Below are 22,773 nucleotides of genomic sequence, written 5' to 3'. Positions count from 1 at the left end.
ACTTTAATGCTAATGATTGCTGTGGAACTTCAAGATAACATGTATTCTCAGAGTATCAGTCTAGAAGAACTGGCTGTTTCGAAGTGGAAAGTAAATAGGTCTGAAGTTAGGTTTAAGATCTGGCTGTGTGATTTTAAGTAAATCTTGTGTCCTCTCTTTTTCTTCATTTGTAAATTGCTGATGGACAGTAATGATAGCTGCCTTACCAGGTGCTTTCAAGGTTCAAAAAACTTAACATATGTGAAGGCACTTTCTAGTACTTTTTTAGTTGTTTAGATTTTTATAATATCTAGCTTATTTTCATGTGTAGATTAGCTGAAACAATGTTATCGTTCATGTCTACTCACCTTATACAAACTAAATACTTAATAATTTTATATATCCATTTTGACAATAAGCTTTTAGACTAAGTAAGGCCATTTTTACGATAGACTTGTATCACGTTACTAACTCAAATAGAAAGAAGGTTAAAATGAGTAGCCTAATACTGAATGATTCCTTACTGTATATTTTTATCTTGTGTAGAGTTACTAACCTGGTAGAATTTCTCACATGGTTTTTATTTTATAATGATAATGAAAAGAATGATAGTAATAATTATATCACCTCACCCTTGCTGATGATCTCTGCCTTGTATTTTTGGGTTGCCAGAGTAAACTCTTACCAGCTCTTTCCAAGTAGTCTAAGCTGCTGTTGATTATTCAGTTCATTTGAACAGATGGAGGGAACAAAAGAGTGCGTGTAGTCAACTCTTGATCACCTGTGCTCTCAGTTGCACAGATAATTCCAAACAGCAGCTACTTCACATGTTTACATTTAGCTCATGAATGGATTTAAGAGTTTACATTTAAATATAGCCATGTCTGATAATCTGGGAACTCACTTGTCTTTGGCTTGTTGCAATAGTAATTAAAACTTGGAAGTGTTTTCCCTGAATCTAAAGTATCTTTTATTGCCTAGACTACATTGGCCCAAAACTTTAACTTGTGAATCTTGGAAGAGTCTCGTTTGTTTCTTTCATCTGCTTGGCGCACACAAGACTGATAAATGCTTCAGTCACTTTTGCTCCTTTATTCCCCCCCTGGTCTGAGTAGTCAAATCCACTCTCTGCTTAAAGAAAGATGTTGGGAAACTAGATTTTTATGCCATTTATTATTAATTGAATTTGGTTCCAAATCCACACCAAATACCTATTTAGTCATATTGGCATTGTATAGTGGCATTACCACTATTTACTTAAAATCACACAGCCAGATCTACACAGTTTTGAAATTTCCTAATTGATGTTTACTTTTGTATTTTAGACTTTTTTCCTTAAAAAAACAAAACAAAACAAAACAAAACATATTTCTGCTGCCTCTGATGTAACTTTTACAACTGTGAACTAACACTGTTACAACTTAACTCAGGTGTCCCTGTAAAGTAGTACCTGAAAAACTCCAGGTATGGCAGAATCCTTTTTCCCAAATCACATTTAGTAGATTTTCTTATATTTTGGTGTTTGCTTGTTTTCTCAGTGCCTTTTTAATCTTTACTTGGTTTAGATCCTTCAGTATTTTTTTGAAGATTTTAATTGTTTATTTTAGAGATAGAGAGAGGAAGAGGAACAGAGAGAGAGGGATAAGCAGACTCTGTGCTGAACGCGGAGTCTGATGTGTGGGGCTAAATCCAAGAACCCTGGGATCATGACCTGAACTGAAATTAACCAACTGAGCCACCCAGGCACCCCTAGATCCTTCAGTTTTTAAATTACTGATGGTCTTTATAATTAACTATATAAAATACATTTATTTATGGAATCAGGGTAGGAATTGTATTTCATTTAGAAACTTTCAATTCCACTATGCTTGGTAATGTCTGTGTATAAGCTTGGAGATACAGTTTAGGACCCAAATGTAGCTCAGTTTTGGAGGTATAGAAGGTTCCTTTTCATACTCCTATTAATATAATTTGGGAATTACTTACTTTTCTATATTAGGAAGAAAGTTGGTAAACAATGTTGCTGTTGATTTCCTAGAAACTTGAATAATTGTAAGCATGTAGATTTTCTAACACTGTTTTGTAGAACTGGGGGAAATTTTTTTCCCATAGAATTTACTGAAAGGCCATTGACTCTGTGGCTTTTATTGAATATAACTCTGGTGTAGATTTCCAAAAATTTGGCTGAATTTTCAACTTAAAACAAAGTGGGAAAGTTTTGTTTTACTGTCTTCATGCTAGACTGGACTTTCCTTTAATTTTGCTTTAAGATAATTTTCATTATTTCTTCATTAGTTACAACCCAAGGCCTTAGAATCTTCAGAAGCATATATAAGTTTTTCATTGATTCATGTGTTTATATATTTATCATATGAAAAAAGAACACGTGCTTAATATCAAAATTAAAATTTATGATGATATAATGCTGTAAGATTTAGACATTTTAATATTCTCATCTTTTTTTTAGATGAACATTTTTGTGTTGTTTAGTTAATTACTAAGTAAAATTATAAGTTTGTCTCTATTAAAATGAGAAAAATTAGCATGACCTTATATCTCCTTAATTGGGAATTACATTTCATGGAAAATTGATTGACTATTTCTATGAATGTTATATTAAAAATTTCTCTTCAAAATACTTGGCAAATAAGGAGCATTTGTCCAAGTTTATGAAACTAACATTACATTGTTATGTTTGCTCTAGATGAAGGGTCCATTATATCTATATTTGTTTATTTTGAATTTGTACATGTGTTCAAAATTGATGAATTGAGCCTAATTCTATAGAATTGCATCATCCATATTTCAGGCTTACTGACAACATAAAATTCCATGTTTTATGGAATTTTTATGAAGTTTATCAACCCTAGGGTTCTATTTACATAACTTTATTTAGAAACTGACATTAAGTGACAATAAGTTATGACTATGTTTGAGCTTACCTGGATTGCCTGGTTTACACCTGTGTTCTTCATGTAGTCATTCACAGTGCCTCCGTTCATTTAAGAAATGTTCTCATTTGGATGATGAATTATCTGAATTAATTCACATAATAGAATTCCTCTCCACAAGTATTTGTTGAAGATTTACTATGTGTCTGGAACTCTTTTAGGAGCTGGGGAAATAGCTAATAGTAAACAAATTAAAAGACAAATGACATTGTCAAGTAACTCAGAAGATTATGTCTGTTATTGTTGCCAAAAAAGTGATCAGGTAAATTGTCTTTGTCATTTAACATAACAAAAATAAAATGTGTCATTCATGCTTAATAATTGAGTACCACTGGAATCACAGCACGTTAAATAGACAGAAAGACAATGAGATATCACCTCACACCTGTCAGAATGGCTAAACTCAACAACATGAGAAACAACAGGTGTTGGTGAGGATGTGGAACATTCTTGCACTGTTGGTGGGAATGCAAACTGGTGTAGCCACTCTGGAAAATAATATGGAGGTTCTTCAAAAAGTTAAAAATAGAACTACCCTGTGATCTAGCAATTGCTCTGCTAGGTATTTACCGAAAGAATACAAAAATACTAATTCAGAGGGACACATGCACCCCAGTGCTTATAGCAACATTACCTACAGTAGCCAAATTATGGAAACAGCCCAAGTATCCATTGACTGATGAATGCCTCAGAAGTGGTGGTATATATACACAATGGAATATTACTTAACCATCAAAAAGAATGAAAGCTTGCCATTAGCAATGACACAGATGGAACTAGAGTGTATTATGCTAAGTGAAATAAGTCAGTCAGAGAAAGACAAATACCATGATTTCACTCATATGTGGAATTTAAGATACAAAACAGATGAACATAGGGGAAGGGAAGGAAAATAAAATAAGGTAAAAAGAGAGAGGGAGGCAAACCATAAGAGACTCTTGACTATGGGCAACCAACTGAGGGTTGCTGGAGGGGAGGTGGGTGCGGGGATGGGGTAATTCGGTCATGGGCATTATGGAGGGCACTTGATGGAATGAGCACTGGGTGTTATATGCAACTGGTGAATCACTAAATTCTACCCCTGAAAGTAATAATACACTATATGTTAACTAAATTGAATTTAAATTCAAAATTTTAAAAAATAGGTGATGGGTATTAAGGAGGGCACATGATGAGCACCAGGTATTGTATGGAAGTTTTGAATCACTATATTGTACACCTGAAACTAATATTACATCATATGTTAACTAACTGGAATTTGAATAGAAACTTAAAAAAGAAAAAAATTAGGTTAGGAGCAAAAAAATAAATATTTAGACAGAAAGAAACCTATCAACATTTTAAAAAGAGATTAGAGATATGCTATAGATGTGTCAATAAGATGTGTCAGGTAAGAATGTGTTGTTTTTATAAAGTCAATGAGTAGTTAAAATTTTTCAACTTTGTTTTAAACTTGTAGGTATAGGAGAAACAAACTGCAAATACCCATTTAACTTAATTATAATTGTTTTTGACAAGTAGAACAGAAATCTCAAATGAGGTTGCTTGTAGTTTGTTAAAGCTTATTAGTACACCTATTATTATTATTATTATTTTTTAAAGATTTCCTTTATTTATTCAACAGAGGTAGAGACAGCCAGCAAGAGAGGGAACACAAGCAGGGGGAGTGGGAGAGGAAGAAGCAGGCTCATAGCGGAGGAGCCTGATGTGGGGCTCAATCCCATAACGCTGGGATCATGCCCTGAGCCGAAGGCAGACGCTTAACCGCTGTGCCACCCAGATGCTCCCCTATTATTTTCTTAAACAAACTATAGATGGTGAATCAGCTAAACAAAATCTTCTTGGCGAGTGTAGGTATATAAAATATAGTGTGAGAAAACTGGGTAGGAGGTATAGACTTTAAAATGTTGTGAGACACTGACTTGGATCAGTCTATAGTGATATAGTCAGGGTTGTTTTTCCCATTGAATTTTGAAATTCAACCGAAAAATGGATTTTGTCCACTAAAGGGTATACATTTTAAAAACATTCCTCTAAAAAAGCTTTGGTGGTATATGGACGGGTGAATGAGTTGGCTAATCAACTGTATGTAACTCTTTGGGCAGTGTTTTTTTTTCCAGCAATTAAGAACTAGAACCTGTTCTCTGATTACGGTATCTTGGCATATAATTCAATTTTATTGGAAGAAGGTGGAAAGGGTTAATACAATAATATAAGTCCTTCTGAACTGTTTCCTGTATAATTGCTTATATAATTATATATTATATAATTGCTTATATAATTTATGTAGTCTTTCAGTTGATTCTACCTTCTAAGTTACAGTTGGTGTTCAGAAAAGTGTTGAAATTTTTTTTTGTACAATTTGAAACTTAATTTATAGGTGTAACAGCTTCTGAGTAGAGAATTTTCTTTTCTTTTAAAGATTTATTTATTTTATTTTATTATTTTTTAAATATATTTTTAAAAGATTTATTTATGTGAGAGGGGAGGGGCAGAAGGAGAGGGCCTTTGTTCATGTTTACGTTAGCATGTTAAAGACCATCTTGTGGTGGGACACCCTTGATCATTTCTGGACCGAGGTTTTAATTGTCTTTCTTCCTTTCTTTGGTATTCCTTAAGTTTTGTGCCCTGAATATTATGGATTTTACGTGGGACAGATTAGATAACCTTCAAAAAAGCTCTCTGAATGTAAGGTGTTTTTATAATAAGATGATGATAGCACCTATTGTACCAGAAATCAATTTGCTACTCATCCAGCTGTATTCAGCTATGAAAGAACAATCAAAGAAACCATGATTTCAGAATCAGTATGAAATTTCCATTTCCATTTTCCCTCTACCAACTCATCATCTGAGTTTGTAATGGGTGGAATCTGTATTACTGGCCAGTTATCTGATCAGATACTCAGTACCATAATTTGAGAATCTGTGAACTATCTGTGATTATGTAAAAATACAAATAAGCAATCTCCCTTAGTTGTTGTTTCAGTTTGTTTTAATGTAAAGTTTTTAGCACACCTTCCCATTACATTCTTAGCAACATCTAGGTCCACTGGGATGTCCTGATACCTACAGACAATACGGGGTGGGGGGGGGGAGAAAGGAGATCTGGACTGGGCTCTCTGGATTGCTAATCAAGTAATTAGGGGCAGATGTGAGGGGGGGGATTTAAAGAGGAGCCAAAAAGGGGCGCCTGGGTGGCTCAGTCGTTAAGCGTCTGCCTTTGGCTCAGGGCGTGATCCCGGAGTCCTGGGATCGAGCCCCACATCAGGCTCACTGCTCCGCTGGGAGCCTGCTTCTTCCTCTGCCACTCCCCCTGCTTGTGTTCCCTTTCTCCTGGCTGTCTCTCTCTCTGTTAAATAAATAAATAAAATCTTTAAAAAAATAAAAAAATAAAAATAAAACAATAAAGAGGAGCCAAAAAGGCCACTAAAAGCCGGAGAACCAGCCAAATCAATCTGTTGGGGAAAACTATAGTTCCAATATTTGAGAGTTCAGGTCCACACACTAGGTCTGGTGGAGTTTAAACAGGAATCCAAATGGGGAGATCTCAACACCAGGAGTTTAGAATTTGGAGGAAATACAATTAGATGGAGAAAGGAGAGAGTAGGGGAGTGAGAGATTGGATTAGTAATGGAAAGCAACTACAGACAATGGTGATATTTGTGTCTTATGCTAAAAGGTCAAAAGAGCTTTGTGCTGCTAGTGGGTTGAGCTATCTTAAAGAACAAAAGGTATCGTAGATCCTTCCCTAGGTAAATTCTTTCATTTTAGTAAGGACCTCAGGGAACATTGTATTTTAAAAAAAACAAAAAACAAAAAGAAAAACAAGAACAAAACGTCAAAAAGAACTTCAGCTACTTTGGGTGAAGTTGTTTCGAGAAGGTGGACTAAGTAGGTGTAGTCCTCTCCGTTTATCATACAGCTAAGGCTAAGCAATTATTATTGTACAATGAGGCATATTGGGCTAGCGCAAGGATCCCCTGGATCTACACTAGGCAAGTTGTAAATACACCTTGGAAGTGGGCAAGGATATGTTGTGCTTGTACAGGCAACTGTCCTAAGCCTTAGTTGTATTGGAGAGATCCCTCAGTCCTTGCTAGGAACACTTCCTAGACTTCTCCGGGTGACTTCTCTTGCCTAGCACCTCGCCGTCTCTGTCTGCAGCCACGCCGCACCTCAAGGCAGCAGCACACTTGATGTGTGCGGATATTCGAGTGTATTTCTCAGCCTTTCATTGCTGTTGTAAATTTTGTACCTGGAATGTTTGGGAATGCTATGGTCTGCATAAACTTTGTATTTGGACTTGGAACCAGGAGGCCATGTGCTTGTTGAGGAGAGAGGATTTGGGGAATAAAACATAGCAGAGGATCTTAACTGCCAGGTGGGGAGGCATATCACTTTAAGTCAAGATCTGTTTTTACATCTATAAGTTGTCACAGTTCAATTTGCTCACCTCTTTGGTTGTCTAATTGCCTAGCCTAGCTTTTGAAATTATTTTGTAAACAAAGCCTTACTGAGAAGCTGTGTATTTCTAAGTCTTATGTGGCATGAAAATTCTAGGTTCCGTAGAGCATTACTCCTAACTTTTAGAAATTCCCTGCTATGAATTCTAACTCTGACATAGGGAAGATACCTCTTCCTTCACCTCCTGACTTCCTTGGATTAGCAATCAGAAGACCTGAATTCATATCCAATCCAATGCTCTCACTTGGTCAAGTTTCTTTACTTTTTGAAAGCTTAGTTTTTCATCTGTGAAATGGAAGTAACAATGCAACATTTAGGATGAGGATTAAATAAGATAACATATAAATTCTTATTTAAGACAATATTTTGTTAAATAAGATCTGTTTTTCTTCATCTTTTCTTTCCTATCTCCTAATTCTGATGGAGCTTCTTGAGAAAGAACCAATCCTATACAGCAATTATTGAAACAAATTCTTTTGAGTTTTTTTTTTCCCCCTAAAGGATCAAAGAATTCCATGTTTCTGAAAGGCCAGAAATTACTATTCTTCTGTCTGAATTGTGGAGATGTAGCCATTGACCAGTTATCATCCAAAGAGAACAGTAATGTAAAGGCAGCCTGTCTCATACTGAAGGAGGGATGTTTCAGGATACCTTCATTTCCGGATCCCAAAAGAATGGGCTAATAAAGCACAACGGGCTGAAGGCCCAGCTGTGAGATTAGGAGCCTAGATGGCAGAATTCCATGGATTGTTCTTGCTCTTTTGGGATCTGCAACATGAATAGACCTCAGTTGATCCAGGAATAGACTTCCTTTTGCAGCTAGAGAGAGAGGAAGCTGAAGGAGAGGTGAGTGTGCCTGGAATAGACAGGGGAGTTTGATCTTAATATAGGGAGTTCCTGGGTATTCTTGTCTTGTTTGTATACAATAGATTTTAGTGACTTTTTAAATGAGAGTTGTTTACATTTTAGGAAGGAAATTCTCATGCATTTGGTGAAAACACACACACACACACACACACACACACAACAACTCCCCAGAAACAACCAAAAACAGCCTGTACCTCAGTCCATGAGCCACATTTCCTGTATAGTGGTCCCTAAGTGATTCCTAAGAGCACAATTGCTGCCTTTATTAAACTTTTTATTTACTAAGGAATGGACAGTAGCATATGGGAGCAATGACAATAGCTGACTGATGAGAAAACAAAGAAATTCCAGTATTTTGCTGTTTTGAAAAAAGTCATTCAGAATTTAGTCATATTGGTTCAGCTGTTGTAACCAAAGACTGATAAGATAATAGAGGTCTTTGTGGTGGTTTTGTACTGAAATCCTTTATCTTTATGATGCACTGGGGCCCTTTAGAGTAGAAAGCTTTTAAAACTGCTGTTGGATTCAGAACTCAAATTAGCTGCTGTTACACTGGGACAGGGCTTCCTTTCTCAGGCAGTCGCCACAAAGTAACTTTTATCAGGGGACCTTCTGATAGATTGTTAGTTTCTCCAGCTCACCCTATTTATTTTTTGTTGACTTTTTGCTGCCCTATTTTGTGACATTTAGAAGAAGGCTCTATCAAAAAAGGCCAGTGCTAACTGGTGGACTGTGCTTGTGAAGTGCAGACATCACAGCCTATCTGATGTGTGAGGAGGCGGCGGGAGCACAGCACTTGAACCAGGTTACCTGTGGGCAGACAAGATCAAATGCAGCTTTCCTTTATGACTAGCATTGTGTTTGGGCTTTCTTCTCAAACAATGTCCATTTAAAAAAAAAATTAGAACTAACCAGGGAATTCAGTCTTAAGAGCTTTGCTTTTCAACTTAATTTAAAATCTTTCTGGATTGTTGGCTGAGTTCTTTGGTTGACGCTGCTTTGAAATTACTGTTAAGTGCTTTAATCTTTCTAGGATTGATGTGGAAAAGTGTATCTCCATCAGAACTCCACTCCAGCGTCACTGCCAGCCCTCCCCATCGTTCCAAACACAAACACTGTCATTTAACCAGGCTTCTGTCATTTCATTGTTAAGTCCCATTAAGCTTATTACAGGAATGTGCGATCCAGTGACAGCATGGGCAGGTGGAAGTCTTATTTTAAATTCCCTAGGACACATTTCTAGATACTGCAATTTGTTGATATTAGCTTTATTTGGTTTGATAAACATTGTCTTTTACCACCATTGCCCTTCATTTCATAAGAAAGAAGAGATAAAAAGTGTGTGAAGAAATTCACAAAATTTAATTTGGCTTTCTCTTCGAGTGAGCCTCTCCCTTCCCTCTCTTAGTTTCTCTGTCTTTGCACTGCTGTGCTTGTTTCTGGTTTTTTTTTATTAGAGAAACTTAGTTGTCCCCAGTAGCTGCGATCCACTTTCAGGGGACAACCATAAAGACAGTGACCTGTGTGAAATGTTTACATTGCAAAAGTCCTAGGCATGAGAATATTGTAAAAGAGGTGGAGCCCATCTCTACTTACTAAAGTGTACTGCAAGGTGCCTGCCTGCCTTGTCCAGATGTGGAGTCTTCAGTGACTTCCCGATGCCCAGTCTCATTTCTAGCACCATGGATTGTAACCGTGGGGGAAATTAGCTAGCAGATGATGGTGCTAACTTCTATGAGCTGATGGGGGGAAAAAAAAGACTTTAAATTTTAAACTTGATTTTTATTTTTAATTTTTCATTCTATATTAAGAAGGGATTTATCCTAGTTATCTTTTTATTTTACCTAAATTCTCCCCAATTTTGAGATTTCTTTGTTGGTTTTGGGCCTATGGACAGGTAGTTATAGTTTGTAAAGTTAAAAAAAAAAGAGCCTATTTTAGTTCACTTTTTTCCCAAGTTCTTCAGATTCTGACCAAAAAGGGCTAGAGGGCTGATTTTGAAACTGTTATAGTGAAAGATGGTATTTGAAAACTTTTGATGAGGGAAATTGCTGCTGTATTTACATTTTGAAAAGTGTTTCCTTATTTACGCACTATTGACTTCCTATTGAGACTCAAAATTTTAAGTACAACTGGTAAAGAATTCAATGGATCAAACTCAGTAAATCTGAAGTCACTGGAATAAAGGCCCCTAAGAAAAAAATGTGTCAATTTTAAAGGTCTTTCCTAACTGAGGACCATTTTGTGATAGAGCCAAAGGTTAATAAAATCAGTAGTGAATGTAGCAATTTTACAGATAAGCTATTCACAACAAGTGTAGTTACTTGAATAAAAAGCTAATTCAGTTCTAAAATGCCACATGCAGTAGCAGTGAATAGCTGCTTTTAGGTGCTTTCTGGAGGAGGATAAAATACAGAATCACGGCACTCTTCTCTTCCAGCGTCCCTGGCTGCCTGTAAATTGCTGTGAATGGGGCTGTGGGCTGACAGGCTCTATTAAGACAAACTGCCTTTCTCATCGGAGAGATAAAATAAATCAGGTGTTTAGTCAAATTAAAATACTTCAGCTGGAGCAGGCCCTGGGGAGCACTGATCCACCTGACTAATCTGAGAGAAACTCAAGACAGATGTGGTTTGGGGATAAAGACGACCCCATGGAAAAAAAAAAAAAAACCTGCTGCACTGTCTTTGGAGTTGGGGAATAGATACAGTTTATAGCGGAGAGTGTCAGACGCACACTGTGTGCGATATTGGATAAAAGCAGGCACATTGACTTGTAGAGAAGCTGTGTACAGAAGCTTTTTTGCTGGTTCCCTCTTTGCAGTTTATGAAACTACCTCTGTTTTTGTGTGGGAGAGACTATTTTCTGGCAATGCTTTTTAGAGATTTTAAGATAGCCTGAAGGATGTGGAACAGATGACATTGAGGGGCTACTGATGACCTCTGCTGGCCTGGGCAGAGCCTCTGGATCTGAGCTCGTCTTTTTCCAAGTTGATTTTATCAAAACGCAAAACATCATTTCAGGCAAGACTTTTTACATTGAGTTGAGTTACCTCATAAGAGCATTCTATATGGTCTTTTGCCATTAACATAGTCGGACTGTATATAGGTTGCCCCACCGTGCCCCATAATTTGTCTATGTTTTCAACAACCCTGGCCGTCATACAGGTCTTCCTCGACTTATGATGGAGTTACTCCAGATGAACCCATCTTCAGTTGAAAATATCATTAAGTCCAAAATGCATTTAATACACTGAATCCAGCTAAGGGAGTGAGCCTGCCTCCCTTCAGTGTGCTCAGAACACTTACATTAGCTTACACTTGGGCAAAATCATCCAACATCAAGACTATTTTATAATAAAGTGTTGACTGTCTCATGTAATTTATTGAATGCCATACCGAAAGTGAAGAACAGAATGGTCATACGGTGCAGTACGGTTGAAGCGCGTTGGTTGTTTGCGCTCACGATTGAGTGAGCGGGAGCTGCAGGCCTCTGTCGCGGGCCAGCATCTGGAGAGACTATGGTTCCCTGTTGTACTGGGTACATACCACTTTTGCACCATCATAAAGTCAAAAAATTATAAGTTGAACCATGATAAGTTAAGGACTATCTATAGGGTTTTGTGTTTTTTGGTTTTTGGTCTTTTTTGCCATAGCAAAGTTATATATTCAATTAAACTAGTATTTTTTGAGATGAAAAAACTTGCGTTCACAGGTTGGTTGATCAATGTGATTGAGATTCAATTTTATTTTTATCACAGCAGCATAAACATTTGCTGTTAATTAAAACAAAAATCCAGCACCACAGGTTTTAAATACCTCGGTTTAAACCACTATATGTGAATAAATACAATGGGTATAGATCAGAAAAATGATCATGCGTGTGCGCACGCGGGAACACACACACGCCCACACACACACGCCCACGCACACACACACGCCCACGCATATAGGAACAAAGTGGCCTACACATTTAGAGAGTATAAGCTGTAATATGGTGTAAATTGATCTCTCCTTAATTTGACCCACAAGGGACTAATTGATATAGATAGATAGATAGATAGATAGATAGATAGATAGATAGATAGATAGAGATATATACATTCTCCATTGAGGGGGGAATTTTAGACTTGTCATTCCAACTGCATTCATTATGCTGCTCATATCTATTCAAAATATATATGTGCTCCTCAAAATAAGGAAAAGATAGTGACAGTCTTATATGAATGCCTAAAATTTCCATTTAAAAATATTGCTCTCTGGCTAGCTTTTTAAACAGTTTATTTAGATGTCACTGAATTTTTACAATTATACAGCTTGAATATCATTAGTGATTTGTAAAAAGCTTCAGTTAAATGGTGCTATTCTGTAAATGCAGATATACATGTCTATTAGCACTGGAAGCACCAATGTGTTTATAGACCTGTTGGCTTCACCTTGAGCAGAAGAAGCTAAGAAGACATTTATATGTTATCCTCAGCTTCTCTGTTTCCTGGGTAGAGGAGAAAGGAGACTATACTGAAGATTGTTAAAACAACATTGTTTAACCTAGAAGAGAAAAGCTACCAGTCTTTACTGGGGAATCTACGTACCGGATCCTACCCTTGTATTGGTTTTTGCCCAAACTTTCTTATGAATGCTCTTCTTTATTTACCAAGAATTATGGTACAGTGACTTTCCCAGAATCTAATAAGCCTTCTCTTAACTCACTGCATATAGATAGGTATAGAAAGAAAATTACAGGTAGATCAGAATATTACCAAAAATATGTGTAATAAAATGTGCATATATCCCAATGATCTATTCTTATAATTTTCCAAACTATTTCCCACACCATAGGCTAGAATGACCACATCATTCATCCCTTATCTAAAATACTGTAGTGATTTTGAAATATTCTTAGAATAAATGTGAAGTTTATCAAACATGGTCTTTTAGGAGCTGAATGGTGTGAACTTTTCCTACCTCATCTGGTATTCTTCTCTCCTTTGATTTCCCTTGCTCGAATTTTGCTATCTTTTTTCAACTTCTGGAATACACTGGGACTTCCCCTCCCCCACCATCTCAGGGCTTTTGCCTATTTTGTTTCTGCTGAAAAGCTCCTTGACCACCCTCCAACTCTTTGACTAGTTAACTCTGTTCATCTTCCTGTTAATTTGTTACTTTTTCAGTCTATCTTTCTTACATTTGGGCCTCCCAGACTTGGTTAAACTTTCCCCCAAATACCTATCATTTTGTAATTCTTTTTTAGTTGTAGTTTACACTTATATGTGTGATTTCTTGATTAAGATGTCTCCCCACTTTGGACTACAAAGTGCACAAGAGTAGGGAATTCTGTCTGCTTTTTCTTGCCATGGTGTCAGTATCCTTAGTTCTATACAATACCTGACACATAGCTGCCATTCAGAAGTATTTTTCTTTCAATGAGAAATGAATAAAATGAGTAAATAAATATACCTTATATTTATTTTGTGTTTTCTCATTCCTATATATATTAACATTTGCATTAATTGAGCTTGTTGCAATTTTGAAGAAATTTTATGATTCCTTCTGGGAACCTGCTTTTGTATTTTAATATTTCTAGATCAAGAAGTTCTTTTTTACCAAGCTGAAATTCCTATTGCTGAAATAAAAACTCTTTAAAACAAATTAATTCCAGTAGCTGGAAAGAACAGCTGGACACAGTATTTGTGCCTTTATCAGTAGAACACATTTTCTAACATCATCTCACTATCTTATTTTTCTTCTAATTTTGATTTTAGGCCATCTTTCAACTCAGTGAATCTTTAAGGATATGGGATATTGACAGTTTGTTTTTTTATTTTTTAAGGACTTGAATTGGCATCACAAACTCCAAGGTAGTCCTAAGCATCGTAACTTCTCTGCTGACATCAGTTTTACCTTCTGGGAGTCAAATGCTAGCAAATGCTCGCCTGCCTCCTCTGAAGGCTCCCTTTGTCCATGGGGCCACTCGGAAGATAAGACCACTGCTAATGGAAATATTTTTAGTTTCTCAGATTTTCCCGGTGCTTTCTTAGCAGGAATAAGGGGGGTTTCATGAGGAGATTGGAAGTCTCCTCTTTCATACACACACACACACACACACACACACACACACACACACATCGGCAATCTTTGTCCCCTTTGACAGCTGGTGGCATCTCTCTGAAAAGCTTTCAAATCATAGATCATTTCTTCATAATGAAACCTGTAGCTCAAATACAGTGGGTTGAAATTCTTATCTTATGCTGTGGTAAATACTCTAATTTAGATTCACAAAAGGATTCTGTACCCTTTACTTAGGAGAGCTGTGCAATTTGCCCATAAAAAGACTGTGCAGCACCATTAGTGCATACCATAAGTGTTCGGCGACATCATAGTCATTAAACAGCACATCCTTATGCATAACCTTTTCAACCTCGAACGTGTTTTTTTCCCTTTGAAGAATGACAAATGACAAAGGGGTGAAGGAGCCCTCCAAGCAACATTGTTCCCTTTAAGGATGAACTTGAGAACTTTAGCTTGATCTCCTCACGGGGGAAAAAGGAGATTCAATCCTTTCTTACCTGAGGCAAGGCAGGTTTGTTTTCCCCCTCTCTCTGTAGAATTCATTCCATGGCCAAGAGAACAACTCCTGACTCCAGAGATAGGTCTTTATGCAATAGAAAAGTTTTATGAGAACAATGGTTGGAAAATTCCTTAAATAACACTTATTAAGCACCTACTATGTCTTAGATCCTCTATTAGTCACTGAGGGTAGAGAAAACTAGCATTGTGGAATATTAACACAACCTATACTTTCTATCTTTGGTATTAAATATCATAGTTTTCCTAGCTTGATCGGATAGATTCGGTAGGGGTAAGGGGAGGGAGAGGAGGAATATGATAAAAGGGTGAGGGGAGGAGTAGTTCTGCTTTTTGTTTGTTTTGTTTTAAAGATCAAGAGGGAAGAGTGAGAATTTTACTAGTGATAATACTTTTTCTTGGCAGGGGCGATGACTAACTCTGGTGTTCGTTCCATTGATATTCTGTAGTGTTCCTATGCTCACAGTAACCTCCAGTCACTGTCCCAGATCTTTAAATGTCTTAGGGTAGTCCCTTTCTTAATCTGCCCTCCCCCTTTCCCCAATTCATTCAGACTTTTCTCAAACTTGTGAGATATCTTCTCACTTCCATTTTAGGTACACCTGAGAGCCTGGCAGAAAAAGAACGGCAGCTCTCTACTATGATTACCCAGCTGATCAGTTTACGGGAGCAGCTCCTGGCAGCGCACGACGAACAGAAAAAACTGGCAGCCTCACAAATTGAGAAACAACGACAGCAAATGGACCTTGCTCGCCAGCAGCAAGAACAGGTGAGCCCTGCAAAAGGAGCTGATGAACTGGGGCTGTGGAATGTGCCAAGCTCCGCGAGTAATCACATTGATTGGTTTATTTGTCATAAGCATTCCTAAAAAAAAGAAGGAAAGAAAGGAAGAAGCCTTCTAAAAATCCAGGGTCTTCAAGAATACTGAGGTGATATGTGGAGGACAAAGAAAGGCATCATAGCAACTGGGCATAACTGAAGTGGTAACACTGTTCCAGAACATTTGGATTTGATTAATTACTTAGGGATTACTCACATAGGCATCACATGTATTCCTGTGTTAACCAAGAGTTATTCCAAGCTTAACCAAGAGTAAGTTGCTTCTCTCCAGGCGTTACTCCTCTCATCCAGAAAAGGAGGGTCCTGGTCTAGAAAAACTTTGGGGATCTTTAAGCTTACTGGTCCAAAGATTTTCTCTGACTTTAAAGCTAAGGTGACCATAGGTCTCAGTTTTCCCAGAATAGCCCTGGCTAAGGACTGTTTTCCAGAGTAATTATTAGTAACCCCCCATTCCTCCTGCAGAAGTTGTCCTGGTTTGAATGATATATTACATAAATTATATGGTCACTCTATTTATAGCATAGGTAAATCATTGAAAACAAATTAGTACATGGCTCCTCCAAGAATTTGATTTCATTGATTTAAATGTGAGAAAGAAGAAAAAATATCAAAGTTTAAGTGTATATCTTTTCAAAAGTAAATCACTCTCTCCAATGTTTTTCCTGTCTCATACGAGTACATTAATCTAACAACAATGATCCTGTAGAGTAAGTCCCTGATGCTTTAGATCAGACGGACCCAAATTAATGTGCGGTTTTTAGGAATCTGACATTATTACTGGAATTATCTTTTCAGTTAAATGTATTTTATAGGGGTATATAGAGCAATATATGCTCTGTTGATTTTAATGAGTTGTGACGTCTGGTATTTTATATGCTTGAATATTTGCCCACATGTAGGAATATGGACTCAGCCCCTAATGGAAAATAACATAAAGGAACACTGTAAAAAATCAGAAGTTAGAATGTCATTTAGCCATCCAGAGATGACACAGTAATTAACTATTGACACTTGTGAATAAGCTAGCACAAATTAATCTTGACACATTTGCAGACGAGTGATATCTTACAGTGAACACTTTGTAATTATATTTCAAAATGAAAATTAAATGACACTTAAAACTAGGTTGTCATGCTCAATGAAGCGAGCATGTAGCTCAACCGATTGGCAAATAAAATTCAGAATTTGAGCCACATGGTGCTTATGTACCATACTTCACTGTGTCAAACCCATACGTCTAGAGTGGATGATAGTAATTGCACTGTGGTGTTGTGGATGCATTTCTATGCAGCACTTTATCATTTAGGAGGGACCATCAATATTAGATGCCTAGTAGTGTTTCACTGGTTTGCTAAGAGGAAATAAATATTCAGACGATCCAGCATCTCTACCTAGAGTTGCCGAGTTGTCCATTTCTGATTTGAATGGTGACAAGCAGACTGGGCCTTTCCGATCTGATTAGACACTGTTTCCATTTTGCTTAAAAAACTTTGGGAAGGAGTGGTCCCATCTCTCAAACTCTAGCCTGTGATAGGGGCAGCTTTATCATGAGTTCCAGTATGAGCCAGTCATCACCAGAAACCACAAAGCAACATTTGGGAGTAGACTGCTATTTTTTGTTATCTTGGGCTGAGTGAAATGGGATTTGGGTGTTTCCCTCTGCTCTAGGCTGAAGCATCAAAAACACTCAAGAAATACACAGCTGAGGGCTGATCCGTATTCATTTTTCTACTTCCAAGATGGCCCATTCTAGAATATAGGCTTTTGGAAGGAGAAGAAATAGGAAGGAAAAAACCATAACTCTTGCCTATAGGGCATTACTAAACCAAGTCCTTCTAAGTAGTCTCTGGCCACTTTTCCATCTGGCTTCCTCTGTGGGCACTCAGTGTGTTCTCATAAGGGGCATCTCCCGGGGCTCCAGCTTTTGAGGCAATAGACAGCCTGATGCCTAACACATGTTTTATAGCAAATACCATTATGCTGAAGAAGTTGTTTGCTCTTCCGAGGGGCAGATTCAGTCCTCAGTAGGACTTGTATTAAGTGGGTAATATTTCTTTTTATAGACCAGATGACATGTTCATGTGTTGAATTTGATTGTTGGATGAAGAAAGGGAATGTACAATTTGTGTGTGGATCCTGAATTTTAAAATTAACATATTACCCTCAAAAGGATAAATATTAAATTTTGTTTTTAAAAAGTGCTTTGTACATGTGACAGCCACAACAACAACAAGAAGATTTTTTTTTTTTTTGCTGCTTTTTTGGCACTCCTTTGACAATATTTCTAAATTTTATCAGTTCTGGAAATCTTTCCTTCAGAAAAGGTTTCACCAAAGTAGACCACAAGTAATCTGTAATGCTTACAGATTTTACTTTTTACATCCAAATTAAGCTCTTGAGAAAACTGTAGCCAGTCTTCCTGTCTTTATTCTCCAAAGATCAGATTTCGACGTTCCCATTCTTTCCAGATGACCAGTGCCGATATGGATGAACTGCTCACAAGTGTCATACAAGGGGTACTGTTCACCTACAGAGAAAGATTTAGGGGGTAAGCAGAGAGGTGGCACCTGTTTGAAATTTTTCATTTTCTCCAACTTACTAAGTCTGCGTCTCTCATTTTATAGGAACTCTTTCACGCAGAAGTGCAGTAAAGCATTCTTGTCATTCCGAGAGAGATACCTGGGGTAATGGCAAAGGTGCAGGCATTTCATTTGAACTTAACGAAACTTTATTTCTGATAGATTGCAAGACAACAGCAACAACTTCTGCAGCAGCAGCACAAAATTAATCTCCTGCAGCAACAGATCCAGGTCAGTGTATTTTATTACTCTCGGCTGATTGTACTTAGATACTTTCCTCCTTGCAAATGGAATTTAAAATGCTGCAAATGCGCCCCTCTCTCGTCAACAGCACCAATAGGGCTGTTACTCAAGGATGTTGTATACAATTGTAGACGTGGGTGTAGGAAACATCGACCACGACCACGTGGTGGTCTAAGCATTCTTTTCGGACGTGAGGGTACACACAATAAACCTTATCTCATTTTCCTTCTGCCATTCGCCCGACACTCACCCAGTGGAAACCTAAATGGTTTCAAAGGTAGCACACACGTGCTGTGTTTATTGCCACAGACCCCTTTCTGCTTTGTATTTTACCACCTAATGGTATCACAGGGAGAAGCTGATGCTTATTTGTTGGTTAGGACAGTCTGATTGGGTCAGTTATGAGAAGAGTCTTACGACCCGGGAAAAGATTGGTAATGATTAATTTGGTCTTTAATAAATATTCTCTGCATTTCTGCTGGGTGCTGAGGGGAATAGAAAGATCAATGAATAATGATGTGTCTTCAAGGAGCTTATAGTCTAGAACGGAAGAAAAACTTGTTCCCATGTAATTGTAACCCAATTTTTAAAATCCCTTCTTTGTTGTGGCAGTGTAACGCGGTACACAGATCATGCTTACAATGGCCTGGGAAGGAATTCTGATTTCTGGCATTCCTTTAGACACTTGATGGTTAATGTAACTAACAGCTCTCTGGGATAGGTAAGGGAAGTGGCCTCCATTTTTGAAAAGGAACACAGGTATGTGACTTCTAGAAAACCTTGGAATACAGACGTGGTTGTCTGGTGATTAATCCTGAGGAATACTCGTCCCAGATTTCTGTCTACCTGCCACGGCCTCTGTGCTTTTTCTTGGTTGCTGTGGATGTTTTCTAACCTCTGCGATCTGTGTTGCAGCCTAGTTGGGGCAGTATATTGTGAATTATAGTATTCCTTTGCTTGAGTTTAATATTACACCTTCCTGTATTTTTAAAAAATCATTCGCATAAAGTCATAGTTTACTCTTCTACTCTTTCATTGGTGAAAGCCAGTGATTTTAACATAAAGCCCTTCTTCATTCGGTAATCATCCTTGGTGTTCCATTTAAAGTACCAGCTTGGTGCCCGAGGAAATCCCTGTACCTCGTTTGGCATTTTGTCCAGTTATCTTCACTCAGACGCTTTAGCCAGTGTCTTCATTGTTGTTTAATTCATTCTGATTCTGTCTTTCCTACGCTAGTGTATATGTTTCCAAATAAAGAGTCCAACTACAGAGGGGATGGAATGTCTCTGGCATCTTTGACAGTCAGCCTTTACAATTAAATCTTGGAATAATTTCTCATCCTGATATCTCTTTTATGACCCATGCTGAGATCCTTAATTAAATAACTGTCCAGGTGTTCCTTGGTTCTGCCCTTATTAGAATTTTCAGTGTATCTCCTACTGCTAAGGTCAAGATTTTTAGCCTGTGGTTTCCTACATTTTTCTCTAGATTCCTCTCTAAGAACTCAGTAGGTGTTAAATAACCTGATCATTTAGTTCTCTCTCTTTCTCCTATTTGTAAAGCAGGAATGGAAGAAGTTTCCTGAGATGTTCCCTGATTTATCAGTTACTTATTGTTAATGTTTTTACTACATCTTTATTATTTACTTCTTTATTTATTTTGAATGTGTTTCACTTCTTAGTCCACTGTTGTTTGTATGAAGTGGCTGTCTTAATTGATGTTTGCTTTGTGGTACTGAGGATGTCAGATGAATAGCAACCGAATCAGTTCAGAGCATTTTTATGAAATATTATTAGTATTTACTGATTGCATATGATTTTATAGTTATAACTTTACTACATGAAATTGATGCCTTTTTTCCAGAAACTATAGAAAGTGATGTTAAAATATTATTCATCAGAATGTTCAGTTTGAGAAGATAGGAAAATCGTTTTTTCCAGTTTTCTAATAGAAGTTTAATTGCTTTTAAAATTGTGGGTATTTCTTATTGTTTAAGTTTTTAAAAATTGAAGCTAATCAGCACTTGATCTCAGCTGCACAAATGATAAAATCAGAGAGATTCAAAAGTGTCAGAGTTGCATTCATTTTAGAAATATAGGAATCTTTGTAATAAGAATTCATATTTTAAAAAATAACAGGGAGCAATAATCTGTATTTATAGTTCATACTGTCCTGAGCCACTGCGTTACTTCATATCTTGTCAGTAGTTATCTTATCAGTATAGACCATTCAAAGAATTTTTCAAATGCTGAAAAACACTCCTTACACAAAACATATTCATCTCTGACACTTACGAAGCAGGTATCTGATATTCAGACATTTAGGTGGGTTTTTTTTGTTTTTTTTGGGGGGGAAGGGGAATGGGCTAACTGTATTTTCAAATATGGTGTTTGACAACCTATAGTCATGATCAAATTTAGAAGAGATTATTGTTGGGCTAATTTTAGTATTCTTTTTGAGCAAAATATGAGCTTTAAGAGATGCCTCAAACACTTTTGTATCATGAAAGAAACATTCTCCCTTTTGAAAGCAACCAGAACAAAGAGTAAAATAAGGTGAGCACAAAACCTTCTTCTGAAAGCAAATGTATACAGAGACCATTTGAGCAAGTTTGACCTTCTTTCTTCTTTTTAAATCTGGAGTCCTAGAATCTGTTAGCTAACATGGTCAGCAAGATGGAGCCATGGCAATTGGCTATGGATCATGAGTATCAGGTGGTTACATTCAAGATTGCCCTCTACTTCTAGTTCAGAATGTTGACTTGTGAATCAGTCTTGTTGTTTCGGAATTTGCAAGCTGTAATAGAAAGGAAGGGAAGAGTGTCTAACCTCTTATAATAACCACACACCAACACATCTGGGCCTATTATAATCGAAACAAATGAAAACCTGAATGGTTTACACAAATTGAAAAGCAGGATTTTCCCTTAGAGATAGAAAAAGGCATGATGAAGACAGTATTGTAAAAGTCCCATGCTTATTTTATGTGAAATCATTCAAAACGTAAATATGTAGTTAAAAACCATTTCATTTATACATTTTTTCTTCCATAAATATAATTTTTGACATAATTTTGCCTTAGTAAATTCTAACTAAATTTTGAAAGAGATACCATGTAAGCCCTGTTTACAAAGTAAGATGAATGATTTTTGTGAACCAATGTTTTTATATTTTTGATGAGTCAATTTTTGCCATTAAAAAATCAGGGTAATAACTTTAAATGATTATTAAAATGCTTTAATATTAACATCTTTTAGGAGGCTGTTTGCTTAGTGAATTCAAATCCCTCTGTTTGTGCTTTGGGGAAAATGGTGATTCCTCTAATTTGTTTCATATTAAGTAATTCCCCCGATATAGAGCCCAGAAAAAGTTAGACATTCTTGATATTTCCCGGACAGAAATAGCATAGTTTTCATCAAGTCTATGGAAAGCCAAAATAATAGATGATGGAATATGGGTCCTTGGAATTGGGAATGTCGGTTGTCGTGCTTTAATTCCAAAAGACAGATGACTGCTTCGGTAATATCATCTTCCTTGTTCCCCACTGTTGCACTAGAGTATCTTAGCCAGTCTTTTGAAGCATTTTGTTTATGAGTTATGTTGACCAGTAAACAAAATCCACTTTTAATCCATTGGACGTATCAAAGTATATGTACAGTGTTTTAATCAACTACTAAATTGAAGGCTAGTCTAGTGTTTTAATCAACTACTAAATAGAAGGCTAGTCTCCTTTCTCAAAGGAGAAAATACTTTATAAATCCTGCTTTCTTGATCCATCCATAAATTTATTTATCCAACCTCAGTTGACCATGTCATGGTTCTTGAATCTAGAGAAGATAGTCTTCATGGACACAACGTACCACGTTCTTTGGTTTCAATAGCACATTACTAGGAACACATTTAATGATGGCATTTTGTTGCTAAAACTTAACCTTTGGAAGAGAATTCAGCTCATGAAGGTATCTTGGTGAGAAACTTACTTTTCCAGACATGAACGGTGTTACCTCCTTATTCACATCTCTTCAAACCCCAACCTTAAGAGATATTCAAGTGGCTTATATTGTGTGCTATAGAGGCAGTGTCCTCGCCTCACATCACTGATGGAACCACGCTGGTCTCCTAACATTGGGCTGGCTGGTTGGGGGATTATTTGGGCATTTGGCTTCCTGAGCCAGAGCCAACGATTTAGTGAATTCATCCATACAAGCCTTTTTTAGTATATTTGTGAAACTTGTAATTCTTAGTTTTTTGTTAATCTTTATGAA

General features: G+C 37.0%; 1 protein-coding gene across 10 annotated transcripts in view; it reads left to right on the top strand.

Moving 5' to 3' along the window:
* SOX6 (SRY-box transcription factor 6) overlaps positions 1–22,773 on the top strand; it is a 578,685-nt gene that overhangs the window by 364,050 nt on the left and 191,862 nt on the right. For all 10 annotated transcript variants that reach the window (XM_008708903.2, XM_040638855.1, XM_008708901.2 and 7 more), the window contains 2 exons: positions 15,444–15,616; positions 18,429–18,497. In XM_008708903.2, coding sequence (XP_008707125.1) covers positions 15,444–15,616; positions 18,429–18,497 — 242 coding nt within the window. The remainder of the gene's footprint in view (positions 1–15,443; positions 15,617–18,428; positions 18,498–22,773) is intronic.

The sequence above is a fragment of the Ursus maritimus genome, unplaced genomic scaffold, assembly GCF_017311325.1.
Source record: "Ursus maritimus isolate PB19 unplaced genomic scaffold, ASM1731132v1 scaffold_23, whole genome shotgun sequence".
NCBI lineage: Eukaryota > Metazoa > Chordata > Mammalia > Carnivora > Ursidae > Ursus > Ursus maritimus.
The sequence above is the reverse complement of the archived record's forward strand: the minus strand, read 5'-3'. Positions and strand labels throughout refer to the sequence as shown.